This window comes from Pristiophorus japonicus, chromosome 4, assembly GCF_044704955.1.
Source record: "Pristiophorus japonicus isolate sPriJap1 chromosome 4, sPriJap1.hap1, whole genome shotgun sequence".
Lineage (NCBI taxonomy): Eukaryota > Metazoa > Chordata > Chondrichthyes > Pristiophoridae > Pristiophorus > Pristiophorus japonicus.
The window spans coordinates 68218382-68235161 of record NC_091980.1 but is presented as its reverse complement, the minus strand read 5'-3'; the positions used below and the strand labels follow the sequence as shown (position 1 = coordinate 68235161).

The 16780-nt window shown below is 41.6% G+C and overlaps 1 protein-coding gene across 1 annotated transcript in view; it reads left to right on the top strand.

Annotated features, from left to right (window-relative positions):
• Positions 1–16780, top strand: part of LOC139262451 (collagen alpha-1(XXIII) chain-like) — a 354416-nt gene that overhangs the window by 322467 nt on the left and 15169 nt on the right. Inside the window, exons 11-13 of the mRNA XM_070877639.1 lie at positions 1802–1846; positions 3711–3779; positions 13695–13784. Coding sequence (XP_070733740.1) covers positions 1802–1846; positions 3711–3779; positions 13695–13784 — 204 coding nt within the window. The remainder of the gene's footprint in view (positions 1–1801; positions 1847–3710; positions 3780–13694; positions 13785–16780) is intronic.

Sequence of the window (16780 nt, the reverse complement as noted above, 5' to 3'; positions counted from 1 at the left end):
TTTGACAAGGTCCCACACAAGAGATTAGTGTGCAAAATTAAAGCACATGGGTGTAATGTACTGATGTGGATAGAGAACTGGTTGGCAGACAGGAAGCAGAGAGGCGGGATAAATGGGTCCTTTTCAGAATGGCAGGTAGTGACTAGTGGGGTGCCGCAGGGCTCAGTGCTGGGACCCCAGCTATTTACAATATACATTAATGATTTCGATGAAAGAATTGAGTGTAATATCTCCAAGTTTGCAGATGACACGAAGCTGAGTGGCAATGTGAGCTGTGAGGAGGATGCTAAGAGACTGCAGGGTGACTTGGACAAGTTAGGTGACTGGGCAAAAGCATGGCAGATGCAACATAATGTGGATAAATGTGAGGTTATCCACTTTGGTGGCAAAAACACGAAGGCAGAATATTATCTGAATGGCGGCAGATTAGGAAAAGGGGAGGTGCAACGAGACCTGGGTGTCATGGTTCATCCTCCTTTCATAATTTTAAAGACCTCTATTAGGTCACCCCTCAGCCTTCTTTTTTCATGAGAAATGTGAACCAGCCTGTTTATCCTTTCCTGATATGTATACCCTCACATTTCTGGTGTTATCCTTATAAATTTTCTCTGCACCCTCTCCAGTGCCTCTATAACCTTTTATAATATGGCGACCAGAACTGTATGCACTACTCCAGGTGTGATCTAACCAAAGTTCCATACAGGTCTAGCATGACTTCCCTACTTTTCAATTCTATACCTCCAGAAATAAACCCTAGTGCTTGGATTGCTTTTTTTATGTCCTTGCTAACCTGTATCACAACTTTTAGTGATTTGTGTATTTGTACTCCGAGATCCAATTGTTCCTCTACCCCACCTAGATTTGTACCCTCCAAGTAATAAGTGACTTCCTTATTCTTCCTACCAAAATGTAATACCTCACATTTATCTGTGTTGAACTTCATTTGAACACCCATCCTACAAGATTATTAATGTCCTCCTGTAATTTGTTGCAGTCCTTCTCAGTACTGACTCTCCTCCCCACCCCCACCCACCCCCCCCCCACACACACACACACACACACACACACACACACACCCCCCAATTTGGTGGCATCCACAAATTTCAAAATTGTGTTTTTGATTCCAAAGTCTCAATCGTTAATATAAGTTGTGAACAACAGTGGTCCCAGCACTGATCATTGTGGAACACCACTACCCACCTTCTGCCACTGTGAATAGCTACCTTTTATCCCTACTCTCTGCTTTCTGTCTTGAAGCCAGCTAGTTATCCATTCTGCTACCCTTTACCCCACTCTCTGCCATTCTGGAGATTCCTTCCCAAATTGTTTGCCACACCTCTCTCCATTTTCAAAAACCTCCTCAGCACGTACCTCTTCAATCACACTTTTGGTCACCTCCCTTAATTCTAGAGTTCTAAAGTTCTGTTCAATATCCAAGGGATGCAAAGCACCCAATGAAGGTTTTGCTTTGTTAAAGGTGCTGTAGAAGGGAAACGAATTGTTGCTAAAGGGAGAAGCAGCAAAGATTTCTCAAAGACCAGAGCTGCCAAATAAATTAATTTGGTGCATTGAAACTATTTTGGACAATAAATATAAGTACTGTTGTAGTTTCAATGTTCTACAATCGATAAAGATAAATCAAGGGAGGTTAGCATTCTGGGTCTGCAAGGGATAAAGATCAATACATGATTTGATTATCATTGTAGAACATTTGCTTAATTAAATCATAAAACACAACATTGTATTTAATCATGGTTGCAGTCAGCAGATTTTAACAAAAATGTCATTGTATTTATTTTAGGGTGAACCTGGGGAGAAAGGTGAAGAGGGACATGCAGGACTGAATGTAAGTAATCATTTTGTTGGGTTACATTCATTTCTAGAGTTAAGATTTAATGCTGCATAGAGAGAAATAGTACAGATTATCAGAAAAAAATCTAAAAATCCTCTCAAAATATCAATTTCTTTCTGAAACAATGTGGCATAATTTCCCTTTAGCTGTACTTTCTCTCCCCAACCTTTCTTCCTCCAACTCAGAGCTCACTGTTATATTCTTCCCAATAAAGTCCTCTAAGACACCTTTCAGTTATTAATGTACGCTATGTGTCATTAAATAATAAATGATTTGATTCCGAAGACATTTATGATTCTCTTATAGCTAGTGTAGAGAAAAACGTCCTCTATGAAGAATAACTTGTATATTGTATTTGCACATATCAGTCTGAAATGTAATGCTTTCACAATATGATACAGACTGCCCATAAAGAAAGTAAGAATGTGCATTTACATAGCACCTTTCACAATCTCAGGATGTCCGAAAGGGCTTTAAAGCCAATGAACTACTTTTGAAGTGTAATCACTGCTGTGAAACTGTAGGAAACACAGCAGCCAATCTGCAGACAGGAAGGTCAATGAGCACAAACAGAGTTAGTGAATCAGAAGGTTGTGGGTTCCAGTCCCACTCCAAAATCTTGAACACAAAAATCTAGGCTGACACTCCAGTGCAGTGCTGAGGCTGTGCTGCACTGTCGGAGGTGCCATCCCTCAGACAGTGAAAAGTTACTGATTGCCTATTGTGTGCTGGGCACATGCCTGGCATGAGTGTAACGTAACCAAGGTTGCTGACGATACAAATATGGGAGGAAAAGCAATGTGTGAGAAGGACACAAAAAATCTGCAAAAGGACATAGACAGGCTAAGTGAGTGGGCAAAAATTTGGCAGATGGAGTATAATTTTGGAAAGTGTGAGGTCATGCACTTTGGCAGAAAAAAATCAAAGAGCAAGTTATTATTTAAATGGAGAAAAATTGCAAAGTGCCGCAGTACAGCGAGACCTGGGGGGTACTTGTGCATGAAACGCAAAAGGATAGTATGCAGATACAGCAAGTGATCAGGAAGACCAATGGTATTGGCCTTTGTTGCAAAGGGGATGGAGTATAAAAGCAGGGAAGTCTTGCTACAGCTGTATAAGGTATTGGTGAGGCTACACCTAGAATACTGCATGCAGATTTGGTTTCCATATTTACGAAAGGATATACTTGCTTTGGCGGCAGTTCAGAGAAGGTTCAGTAGGTTGATTCCGGGGATGAGGGGGTTGACTTATGAGGAAAGGTTGAGTAGGTTGGGCTTCTACTCATTGGAATTCAGAAGAATGAGAGGTGATCTTATCGAAACGTATAAGATTATGAGGGGGCTTGACAAGGTGGATGCAGAGATAATGTTTCCACTGATGGGGGAGACTAGAATTAGAGGGCATGATCTTAGAATAAGGGGCCGCCTATTAAAAAAAAATGAGGAGAAATTTTTTCTCTGAGGGTTGTAAATCTGTGGAATTGGCTGCCGCAGAGAGCTGTGGAAGCTGGGACATTGAATAAATTTAAGACAGAAATAGACAGTTTCTTAAACGCTAAGGGGTTCTGGGGAATAGACGGGGAAGTGGAGCTGAGTCCATGATCAGATCAGCCATGATCTTATTAAATGGCAGAGCAGGCTCGAGGGGCCGTATGGCCTACTCCCGTCCATATTTCTTACGTTCTTATGTAAAGTCCAGCAGGTACAGTGCGGGATTTGGGAGGTGCTCTGTTTGTACATAGGGGCATCAGTGCCAGGACTTGAGGCCACCTTGACCATGCTTGAGCTGAAGGATTTGAACTGATTTTCTCATGTACTGTTTAATTAATACTTCCTCTATATTGTCAACTTGCATGAAGGGTGAAAAAGGTGAACAAGGAAAAACAGAGATAATAGACTACGATGGAAAAATTCAAGAGGCGCTACAGGTAATGTTTTCATTGTAAACATGAATTGGAATGTATAAAATTGGAAGGAACATGACAAAGATTTTAACAAAACATTGTATGATACATGCCAAACTAAAACAAGGATTGAAGATTTACTGTATATCCAAAAAGCAAATGATTTTGCTGACTCATAAGGATTTTATCAATATCTAGACATGTAATGGTGACATAATTTATTATTCCGATCTCCATTCCGCTCTATCTATGGTGTTTGCCATTGTGAGCTCCATGGTCAGGGTGTCACCTACAAATCTGAGTTTGTGTTATTTTTAATAGATGTATATTTAATATTTTAATCCAATTGCTCCTTAGATTTGACTCATTATCCAAACATCCCAACTAAAACTCCAAAATCTATATTGCAATTCAAATCAGAATACTTTCTCATGTCATCATCGTCTTCTAAAAAAGTATTATATCTGTTCTAGTATAAGTATACATGCCTTAAAATATGGAACTCTGTATCAAGTGATCAAGGCAGTACAGTAGCACAAGTTAAAATACTCAAAAATTTCAAGCATTTCCCAAAAAAATTTTTTTACTTGCAGTGCCTGGCTGTCCACATCGTACTTCCCCTCACTTCTTGTATTTTATTCTGTGTCATCCCCTTTCCTTTCCCTATCTATGAGAATTTTGACATGAACAAACTCCAGATATACCCGTGGGTAGCCCACACACAGTAGAAACTGCAACCCACCTGCTTTCATACATGATAGGCTTATTTTATTTTCAAAAATGCTAATAACCAGCTGACCTAAGAGACATAATTATATTTAAAAGACAAGATATGAGGGTAATTTTCCATCTTTGCACTTCCAGTCCACCAGCAGTACAAATCCAGGCATGAATTTGATTTAAATTAATGGTTGCAAAATCATTTGTTGTATGTGGCCGAATCTCAGATATCCACCACTGATGGGTGGAATTCCCCCAGAAAACATAAAGTTGGCAAATACCCTTACGCTGTATGACAGAACATTTTTTAATGATAATGTACTTTGATATTGAAGTACTTACCCTCTCCTTTAAATAAATACCCAGTGTGCATGTTATATTTATATATTTTATTTAAAAATTTATATAGGTCTCACACTTCCTGTCCACAAACCTTTCTTCCTGTTTGATGATTTTTGGTTGCACTTTTTCTCAGCATTTCCAAAAAAAAAGGCAAATAAAAAGAGAAACGGGCACTGTCTTTCTTCCTCCTAATTTATTTTTATTTAATTAAATGCATTGAATTTTGAAAGGAAGCAAATCTTCTAATTATCACTTGTTTATCACCTATGTTGTTAGTTAAATATAAACCTATTCATTACTGACACTCAGAGGCTGAGAAACAGAAGGTAAACCGAGAGACAAGTACAGAGATACACTTCCAAGAGCCAATGACAAATGTATTTTTTGCAGAGATCTCTTAAGTTTCAACCCAGTGTTGCCCCCCCCCCTCTCCCCCTCATCCCTACTGCACCTCCACAAGCTGTCAGGTGCATCCACTACTGACCTAATCCTTACATTGCAACCTCTTCTGCTAAACCTCAATTTCTGTACAGTTTGCACAGAATTATGGACACTCTCAGAATTTACTTCTCCAAAGCACCAGTAAATATCCCAGAATAATAAAAAGAGAATTTGGCTTATTCAGTCACTGTAAATATGTGCCTCTGATGTTGTCCCTTTTTATTAATGGCAAGTGGGCAACATTGTCAAAGTTGCATTTATTGTGCATCCCAAGATGCCCTGAGGTAGGCCTTCTCCTTGAACTGATGGTGTTAGGTAGGGAATCCCAGGATTTGACCCAGCAACAATAAACACGCGATGTATGTCCAAATCAGGAAGGTGTTTGACTTGATGGGAACCTGATGGTGTTCCCATGCTCCTTCTGCTCTTATTCTTCTTGGTGGTAAAGATTGCAGAATTGGGAGAGCTGCTGAAGTCACATTGGTGAGTTTGTGCAGTGCTTCCTGTAGATTTTACGTAGTACAATCACTGCACCGGTGGCAGAGGGCTTTGATATTGAGTCTAGTGGCAGGGCATCAATGAAACAAGTTGCTTTCTCTAGATGCTGCCAAGATTCTTGAGCATTGCTACAGCAGCATCCTTCCAGGTGAGAGGTAAGTATTCCATCACACTCCTGACTTGTAGATGATGGAAAGGTTTTGAGGGGTTAAGAGGGGAGCCACTTGTCGCAGTGTACCCAGCCTTGCTCTTATAACCATGGTGCTAATAATGCCGGTCCAGTTAAGCTTCTGGTCAAGGGTAACTTCTGCAATGTTGATGGAAGGGCAGTAAGCGATGTTGGTCTACAGCATGCTGTTTTTGTTATTTAGCAAACAGGGAGCCCTGTGTATTAGCTTAACCAGGTTGGTGCTTCATTCTAAGGCATGCCTAGTGCCTGTGGCACAACCTTCTGTACTCCTTATTGAACCAGGGTTGGTCTCCAGGCTTGATGGTGACAGAGGATCCTACTCCCTCCTCCTTCTCACATTTCTGAGAGGACCAAGAGCTCCTCTAAATGTCTGAACCCCAGATGCTGCTGAATTCTGGACCCTCTGTCTCCAATGCTGCCAGGAGACTTCCACATTGCTGCTATACCCAGACCTTCTTTCTCTCTCCCCACTGCTGCCAAACACTGCAATCCATCCTCCATTATCCAGACTCCAGAAAACTCCCTGTAAATCAAACCTCACACTCCAACTCACAATGTAGCCAAACCTCAGGCATCATCACTGCAGCACTGTCCCACTGAAGAATCTCTGCCCCCACCATTGCAACGAAAGCCTTTCATCTCCCATAAGTGCTGCTAAACCACACAACCCTCTCCACCACTGCTAAAAGCTACATATCTACCTCCAGTTTGCTATATGTTGCCTTCCATTTTCCTACGTTAAAAAAAAATAGATAAAGAAACATATAATAATAATCAGCAGCAGCAGCATCAAGACCACTCATTTCCAGTTTTCTCAGGTATATAAAAACAGGATCATGGAATTTTATCTCTAAAACCATTGTAAACATCGCCTAATATTATGCAATAGAAATGGAAGGCAACTTTTCAGTAGCCATAAATCTGTGGCCTTGCTAATACATTGTGTGTTTCAAATTTAATATAAAAACTGGCAATTAGTGGGAAAAATGAGTGACCAAATTCAAATAAATGTACTGAAGACTAATCCAGAATAATATGTATTCGTCAGTTTGTTTTGTGCAATTCAAGTTACTTAATGTTGTTTATGTATTTTGTGCATGTATTGTGGCAAAAGATATTTTCAAGGTTTGTATACTCTGACCTATTATGCTAGCAGGATAGGCTCTTTTAAATTTGATTTGATTTTAAATTCTCATAGAATTAATATTTTAAGTGTTTTTTTTGAATATTTGTAACATTTACAATAGAAAATACTGATGTCTACAGGGTCCTCCAGGTCCCCCAGGCATCCCAGGATTTCAAGGACCAAAGGTTAGAATCTGTTTTTACAGTGCCTCTGAAGATTATCCATTTTAAGGATTAGACTACTGTTCCTGTTTTGGGCCATCCTGTAGTGTGGGTATGAATCAGATGTAATGTCTATGTCACCTTTATTATGCGATTTGTCCCAAGCCTCAGAAGAGTACACCCTTCTGTATCAATGTGACATTTCTATTTCCCACAGTCTGCTCTTCTGCCTCTCCCGAAATATTGCTCAGTACTGCATTGCTAAATTTGAAACTTCAGTGGAATTAGATAAGAAAGGGTACCATCACGACCCTTCATAATTATTGATTCTACTCTCTTAATATTCTAGCCCATTCCCACAACCTTAAGTACAGTCACCAATGTTTTATAAGGTAAAAAGAAGAAAGTTTGACTTGGATGACCACCAGACATCTCAAAGCGATTTACAGCCAATGAAGTACTTTTGGAGTGTAGTCACTGTTGTAATGTAGGAAACGTGGCAGCCAATTTGCGCACAGCAAGCTCCCACAAACAACAATGTGATAATTACCAGATAATCTGATTTTTTGTTATGTTGATTGAGGAATAAATATTGGCCAGGATACCGGGAATAACTTCCCTGCTCTTCTTCGAAATAGTGCCATGGGATCTTTTATGTCCATTTGTAGCATTTGTGCACAGAAAGGTCCCAAAAACAGCAATGAGATAAATGACCAGTTAATCTGTTTTGGGTCATGTTGGGCACTGGGAGAACTCCAGGGCCTTCCTCATATAGCATCACGTGATCTTTTACATTCAGCTGACCAGTCAAACAAGACTTCAGTTTAATTTCTCATCTGACCGATGGCACTTCTGACCAAACAACACTCCCTCAGTCCTGCACTGAAGTGTGAGCAATCTTCCGAATTGCTGTATGTATTTTCTGGAATATGCAGTTTAGCTGCAACATCAAATATGCTGAATTAAATTACTTGAAATAACAACTTCTTAAACTAACATCCATACAGAGTAATTATTCAATTTCCAAAAATCAGCAAATCGGCCATTTTACTGGCCTACAGTTGAAATGCTATTCAAGTCTGTTTGTGGATTTGAAACTGTATCAAAATCTAATTTTGTATTCTATTTAAGGTAACTCATATTGACAAGCCTCAATTTGAAAATGATCAATACCGAGTCCAAAGAAGGGAATAGCACTTTACGAACAAATGCTGACCTTTACAATAACTAATCTTTAAGATCATGTGTGTGTGCTGTGAGGCCAGAGCATACAGCATGGCGGACCACATTATTGCTCACTAACTTTGCACCTTCACAATTGGAAACCTGTGAGCTAATGGAATCACATGTTTATGCTCGGGGAGAATTTCTGCAGGGGTTCACCCACTTATCCAGCAACACCATGCTTCCAGGGTTTCCGCGGCTCTTCCAGCAAAGTTACAGCAGACGAACAAAGGAACCCCTGCAGCAATTTACTCTCTTGATGTTGAAACGGAAGAATATGGGATACTGGGATTGGGAGTGTGCCATTCCTCAGGCTCTCGATGAAAAGACTGCTAAAATCAGTTATTCTCAGCCCCTTCTTTGTCCGGGATTGCTTCTCCTCAGAAAAGCCACCTTGTGGCCGTCCTAAACTAGTATTAATTTTTTTAAAAGGACATCAAAGTATTAAGTGTGATGGTTTAGATGATGGAGAAATGAGAGGAGTCCATTACCTGCAACTGCAACACATTGAGGTAATTTTCTCACGACCTGCAGAACACTCTGGAGACTGTAACAACCCAGAGATTTCTGTAGAATCAAAATACTGGGAGGAACTTCTAGAGTGGCAGCTACCACAGTTTCAATAAATGGCTTGAGAGTCAACCTGATCACCACGCTTGCACAGGGCTTGCAAGAACTGGTTTGGACTATTGAGTCAACACCGACCAATGATACATCCTGAGCCTGTGTTGAGTACCAGTGGGTTGCAAGGAGTGGGCGCAAATGCTTTTGTATCTTTAGAGAATGACATTAAGCCTGCTTCCTTTGGCCCACTCCATGCCTACACATGATGGAGCTTCAAATATGGGCCCAGAACGCCTTGCCATTGCAAGAGAAAGGCTGCCAGAATCTGTTTCGTGAGAGTCACCTCAAGCCTCAAAGACTTTAGGGGCCAACTCAGCCTCCCACCACCCAATCTGATCTCACTAAGGGAATGTCCCACAGTAGTAGATTTGGAGTGCAAAGAAGTAGGCACAAAGGGCAGACATGCTGTTAAATAGTAGTTGTAGATAAGGTGAATGAATTTTTTGGAACTTTGAGGAGATTTGGAAAATATGTTGTGTGAAGGAAACATGTCTTCTGTCCAGAGTTGTAAGTTAATTTCTGTGCAACTTTTAGCTTTTGGCATATGGGATGATGACAGGGGAAATATAGACTTATGAACTAACTTCCACCCTTTCTTCATCCTCATCATCAGCAGGAAGCAGCAAGCCTATCTTCATTGTGATATCATAAGAACATAAAAACATAAGCATTAGGAGCAGGATTCGGCCATTCGAACCCTTGAGACTGCTCCGCCATTCAATGAGATCATGGCTGATCTTCTACTTCATCTCCACTTTCCTGCACTATCCCCATATCCCTTGATTCCCTTAGTATTCAAAAATCTAGCGATCTCTGTCTTGAATATACTCAAAGACTGAGCCTCCACAGCCCTCTGGGATAGAGAATTCCAAAGATTCACCACCCTCTGAGTGAAGAAATTTCTCCTCATCTCAGTCCTAAATGGCCGACACCTTATTTTGAGACTGTGACCCCTGGTTCTAGACTTCCCAGCCAGAGGAAACATCCTCCCTGCATCTACCCTGTAAAGCCCTGTAAGAATTTTGTATGTTTTAATGAGATCACCCCTCATTCTTCTAAACTCTAGACAATATAGGCCTAGTCTACTCAATCTCTCCTCATAGGATAATCCCCCCATCCCAGGAATCAGTCTGATGAACCTTCGTTGCACTCCCTCAATGGCAAGTATATCCTTCCTCAGGTAAGGAGACCAAAACTGTACACAATACTCCAGGTGTGGTCTCACCAGGGCCCTATATAATTGCAGCAAGACGTCTTTACTCTAAAACTCAAATCCTCTTGTAATAAAGGCCAACATATCATTTGCTTTCTTAATTGCTTGCTGTACCTGCATGTTAACTTTCAGTGATTTGTGTACAAGGGCACCCAGGTCCCTCTGAACACTAACATTTCCCAATCTCTCTCCATTTAAAAAATCATATAGAATGTAGGGAGCTACAATGATTCTTGAGATCTTTGCTGGTCTGTATTGCAGGGTTTTAGCAAATTTATCCAGATATCAAAATGGTCTTGAGAATTCCTTTAGTTGGCTCTGTGACACTTGTAGTGCCATGGCCTCAATGTATCTATTGTCCCCTCTGTCTATGAAAGCTTCACTGGAGTCATCAACCATAACTACAAGTGGTAGCCCTGGTCACCAATCAACCAGGGGAGCGAGCCTTTGGCTTAGTGTTGGCATCTGAGTCAAAAGGTTCAGGGTTTGAACCCTACTCCAGACTTGCCCAACGACTCGAAACTGGACATCCAGCTCTAAATTCTAGGTTAACATTCAGCAGGATACTCACATCCAGTGGGTGTAAGTAGCCCCCTCATCGTATGGGTTGTGGGAGCCTATAAAGCCCTCCCACCATATAGGACTAATCTCTCTATCAGCTGGTATAAAGATGGTTACAGCCTGTCAGACTGTTAATCATCCTGAAAATCCTTTCACTACTTTACTATGAAAACAATTAGCAATCAACCATCCAGATACATGGCTCCAAGTTATGAGGGCTGGCATGATGAATTATTGCATATTGAAAGTGTCATGTATCTCACATTACTGTATATAACTGTATCTTACCATGCTATACACGACTGTAACTGGATATGACCTGTAACAATAAGCATGCCTTACCACCAGGAATGCACTTGCAGGAGACACTCCATACCTGTCCCACTGTGGTATATAAAGGGAGGTCTCAGGTAAGTGCAGCACTGGAGAGCTGGAATTAAAGGTGCAGGTCCTGAGTGATCTTGACTTCAGCATGTGTCTTGTGTAAGTCAGTACATTAGAGTCAGGACTTAACTGAAAGCATTGTGGCAGCTTCTTGAGTATCTGGCTGGACATTGATAGAATTAAACCATTTCCTACTAATTAAATTGAAGAGTTTGCATATTACACTTTGAGTGCCATATGCATTCCTCTTACATGTCCTAATGCTCCTCCTCTTCATAACACGAGAATAGAGGGATTCCCTTTGGGAAATGCAATCCCCAGTAAATAGCAATACTTCAAGCAGAGCTGATTAAACAGCAGCTAAATCCTGATTGAACCTCCAAAGAACAATGAGCGATCGATATGCAGGCAAAGTGGAATGAACCTTGAGTAATAGCATACAAAATGGCCTCCTCAACACAGTATTTGTTTCAGGGATACCTTCCTGCAGTTCCTACTGCCACTTATATAGTGATGGTACTTATTTAGGACCATCTTGAGACAGAAATTGGAGAAATGGATTGCGGGGGATTGCTGCGCTCCCTTGACCCCCATCCCCTTTATATGAGGCAGATCAGGCTCATAGGGGGTACTCCATACCTGACTTAGCATATGATGCCTATGCAGAGTAGTTCAGTTTGTTGCTTTCTACTTCCTGCAGGATAACCGCTTTTATCTCCAAGCTGTCTTTTAAAAAAATTCATTCCTGGGATGTGAGTGTCACTGGCAAGGCCAGCATTTATTATCCATCCCTAATTGCCCTTGGGAAGGTGGTGCTGAACCGCCTTCTTGAACCGCTGCACTCCTTGTGGTAAAGGTATTCCCACAGTGCTGTTAGGGAGGAAGTTCCAGGATTTTGATCCAGCGACAATGAAGGAACAGCGATATATTTCCAAGTCAGAATGGTGTGTGATTTGGAGGGGAAAGTGAATGTGGTGGTGTTCCCATGCACCTGCTGCCCTTGTTCTTCTAGGTGCTAGAGGTTGCAGGTTTGGGATGTGCTGTCGAATAAACCTTGGCGAGTTGCTGCAGTCCATCTCTGACGTGTGGTACTAAACCACCTCTTTTTCTTGTCTGCTCTGTCTTTTTTTAAACACACTTACACTCCTGAAAGTTATATTCATTTCCATTTTCAGGATTTAGCCTTGATTCAAATATTCAGTCAGCTTTCACAAGTCCAAGTATTGATATTAATGGAGCCAGTAGACACCTGCACAAATGTATTCACCACTACACAAACAGGAAATGAGTGAACTATTCCTTTTCTTCAGCTCTCCCAACACACACACGATTAGTAGGGTTGCCAACCTTCCAGGATTGTCCTGGAGTCTCCAGAAGTTAAAGATTAATCTCCAGGACACTGCTGCAAGCATCCCCAGAGAATAATCATAGGGGCAGTAAAAAATTGTGATTCTTTTTAACATTTTCTTTGAAACACTTGTTATAAAAATATTGGACATGGGGAAAAAACCTTGTTTCACTGATGTCAAAAGTCATCCAGTCGGGTAATGAAGGCTTGGGAAGGTGGGGTACTGCGAGTATGGACATGTTGAGCGACCAATGGCAGTACTGTGGGGGCAGGGCGGTTAGAAGGCAGAAGGTCATGTGATGACACCAGCAGGAATATGTCCAACCAGAATTGGCAACACAATTCGTTGGTCAAAGTAGATATGCGCAGATGCAAAATCTATCACCAGGAATGAGATGACTACACTTTCTCCTTACGCCAGCAGGAACATTTTCAAATATTTTTAAAGAAATGACACACGTGGTTTAAATTTCCAGGTGCCTGCTCCATCAAAATATCGGCCTCCCCTGTGGCCTGCTGTAGACCCCAATTCCAAATTGTCGGAGCAGGGTCATTGACATACTCACCAGCACCAGGAAGGATGCATTTGCAGAGCCTGTCCTGGAGGAGGTGCAGAAAGTTATAGCAGTAACAGATCCTCCCCAGACACACAGTAGAATGACTTGTAAAGGAGCTGTAAGATCCCCTCTGGACGGTAGTCAATTCCCTGCAGGATCAATTACCTGCTTCCTCCTGTATTTTGTGGCCTTTTGAATGCTCCTCCTAGCCTCACAAAAAAACTTCCGGCCAGCTGACTGCCTGTTCTCACCGCCCCCCCCCCCCCAATCCCGCCCCCCCCAGCCCGTATTCACACCCACCCCCACCCTCCCAACCCTGCCAATCAGGCTCTATCTGCCAGCAACCTCCGTGCAGAAGCTGGGTAATTATTCAGGGTTGCTTGGCACCTGCAGTTGACCAACAATATTTAAGTGAGGGTCGAACCTGAAACTGGTGCCACAGGCATGCTGCCTATACCGGAAATTCCCACCGAATATTCTTCATGTTCACATGCTCTAATAGTGATGGTGCTAAAATGTGAGCCTCCAATTGGTGTTTATTATTTTTCAGGGTATGATGGGTCGTAAAGGAGACTCTGGAATCCCAGGAATACCAGGACAAAAAGGTGAAAAAGGAGAAATGGGTTTCTTTGGTCCACCTGTAAGTATCTATCCCGATGTACTTCATTTCTTAGGAATGCCAGTATAGCCTCAGTATAAGAAAATAATCCAATCTATAAAACAAAAAAAGCAAACATATCATGAAGCACACTCGCTGGTTGTAGTTCCTCTCATTTTTTTGTCCTTTTCTGAATGTTCACCGTTACCTCTCCTGACTGCTGGGTATCATTCCTATCAACACTAAAAGACAGATTAACTAGTGACGATCTCATAGCTTTTTGTGGAACCTTGCTGTGCACAAATTGGCTGCTGCATTTCCTACATTACAACAGTGACTGTACTTCAAAAGTACATTGGCTGGAAAGCATTCTGGGACGTCCTGAGGCTATTAAAGGCACTATATAAATGCACGTACTTTCTTTTCTTTAGTGTCATTTCTCAGGTCTGACCCAAACCTCCATCTCAGACACAGCTGTCAATTGCATCCACTACCCCAGTGCGACTTGATACATTGATGTGTGCCAGATAACTTGAACTACCTGCCCAAGATATTGTTCAGAACTGACGCTTCTTTCATTATATTGATTGGCTACCATTCACAATATTCAAACACATAACACTTGTGGAGCAAGTCTGCAGTTCCTGTGGGTCAATAGATTCAAAACACATAGCTTTGGTCATTAAATAATTAAATAATTAACATATTAAACTCTCTTATCAAACAGAAACCAGCTATAGAATTATTATACACAAATTCATGTCACATCAATACCCATTCAGACAATATATTTGGATTTCAAGCTGAGTGTGTATTGAAAGGGCTGGACTTTGTACGTGAAGCAGGATTTTTAACCCTCATGCCATGCCCAATAAGAGAGAATTCAAATAAATAATCTAATAGACAAAAATGCTCAGTTTTATTCTAGTATCCTCAGTCCTCAAGAAACCATCCATCCAATCTCCGTCCTCCTTCAAATAACGATAAAACAAAGGCTGCGACCAGGGTAATGGGAATTTATTAGCATTATTTTGTGCAACATCAACATGCTATTTTACCTGTGCTGTTTCCAATCCCATATCCTCTTCTTCAAAAGACCATCTATTTCTACCTGCCTACCATCGCCCGTCTCTACCCCTCTCAGCCTAATTGCTACTGAACCCCTCAAACATACCTTTGTCACCTCTAGATTTAATTACATCACTGCTCTCCTGACTGGCCTCCCATCTTCCCTCCTCCATAAACTTCAGCTCATCTAAAATTCTGCTGCCTAAAAATAATCTGCATCAAGCCCTGCTCACCTATTATCCTAACCTTGTTGACATACATTGGCTCTCCGAAAACTTTAAATTTGTGTTAAATCCTTGTGTGGCCTCGCTCCTCCCTATCTCTGTAACCTCCACAAGAGTTACAAACCCTCCTGAGCTCTCAATTCTTCTGACTCCGGTCTCTTGTGCATGCCCCCTCTCTTCACCCCACCAGAAGCAGCTCTTCTTTCAGCTCCCTGAGTCTCACTCTCTGGAATTTCCCCTCCAAACTACTCTGCATCTGCACCTGCCTCTCTTCCTTTAAGTCACTCCAGAACCACCTCTTTAACCAAGCTTTTGGTCAGTCCATTTGTTCTCTCCTTCTTTGGCAGCACATTCATTTTTTAATAATTTCCACTTTGCCAAAAAATAGACTTCCCTTGTCTGACAGTATGCCTCCAAGTCTTTTCCAACAGTACAGTGGCATGAAATGTAACATTATTTAGGGGATGGAAGCAGTAATCTGTATGCTTGAGTACACGATCCTTCTTGTCCCCTGTAATGTCTGTAAGCTTGTAATGTTGTAGCTCCACACTGTGGATGTGGACGTATTGTGTACTGCACTGCAGAGTTAATAATTAAACAGAACCAGGCAGATCCTGGAGGCTTCCAAGAGAGAGCTGCCTGCCATGTTAGGAGCTGTGTGCTGTGCTCTGTGAATATATCACATTTGATGGCGAGATGGGATTTTTCGGATGAATTAAAGCTTAAATTTTGTTGGTGAAGGATTCAGCCAGCCGACAGAGAGACTTTGGAAGTTTCTGTCTTTGGAAAAAAGCTACAAAATCCGAGGTAAAATACAGCACACGGTGTGAACAGCTAGAGGTTAAAATGGCAGGTGAAATCGGACATTTGAGGGAATATAGACACGACCAGGAACGTTTTAAAGCGTATATGGATCGGCTAGAAATGTATTTCACTACAAATAACATAGTCGAAGTTCCAGACAATGCAGTCCAGAACCGGGCTGTGTTGGAACATAAGAGAGCGTTCTTCTTAATCGGAGGCAGGTCCGGCATTATATGACACTCTTGTAAATCTGCTTGTGCCTGACGAGCCAAAGGACACAACACTTAAAGAGATTTTAACGAAGCTGGAGCAGCACTAACCCCAAACCATTAGAAATTGCTGAAAGCTATGGTTTTGGGATTCGAAATCAAAAGACTGATGAGTGTATCAGTGATTACATCGTAGCATTAAAAAAGCTATCGATGCACTGTAATTTTGGAAACTTTCAAAACCGAGCATTACGGGATCGTTTTGTTTGTGGGGTGAAAAATGATGCGGTCAGAAGGACGTTATTGACGACGGATGACTTGACTTTGGAGATTGCTTGTCAGATAGCGAGGTCGATGGGCATGGCTGAACAATATTCCCGAGAATTAAATAATAATTACGGTCGTCAGTCAACCGAGGTAAATCATCTGCGGGTTCAAAGTAAAAGATGGTGGGGGCCCAGAGTCTCAGAAACTGGAAATTCTAACAGAGCGTTGAAGTCGTGCTATAGGTGCCTGGGACAACACATTGCTCAAAGTTGTCCCTACGTGAAGGCAGAGTGTTTCTTCTGCAGGAAGACTGGGCATCTGGCGAAGGCATGCCAACTGAAGGGTAAACCAGCTTTTAAAGCTATGAGTCCAGCGTTCAAAGCTATGAGTAGAAATCCCAAGAGACTACATAGCATGGAAGAACAACAACAGGACGAGGAGATGTTAGGGTTCCACGTCATCAGGA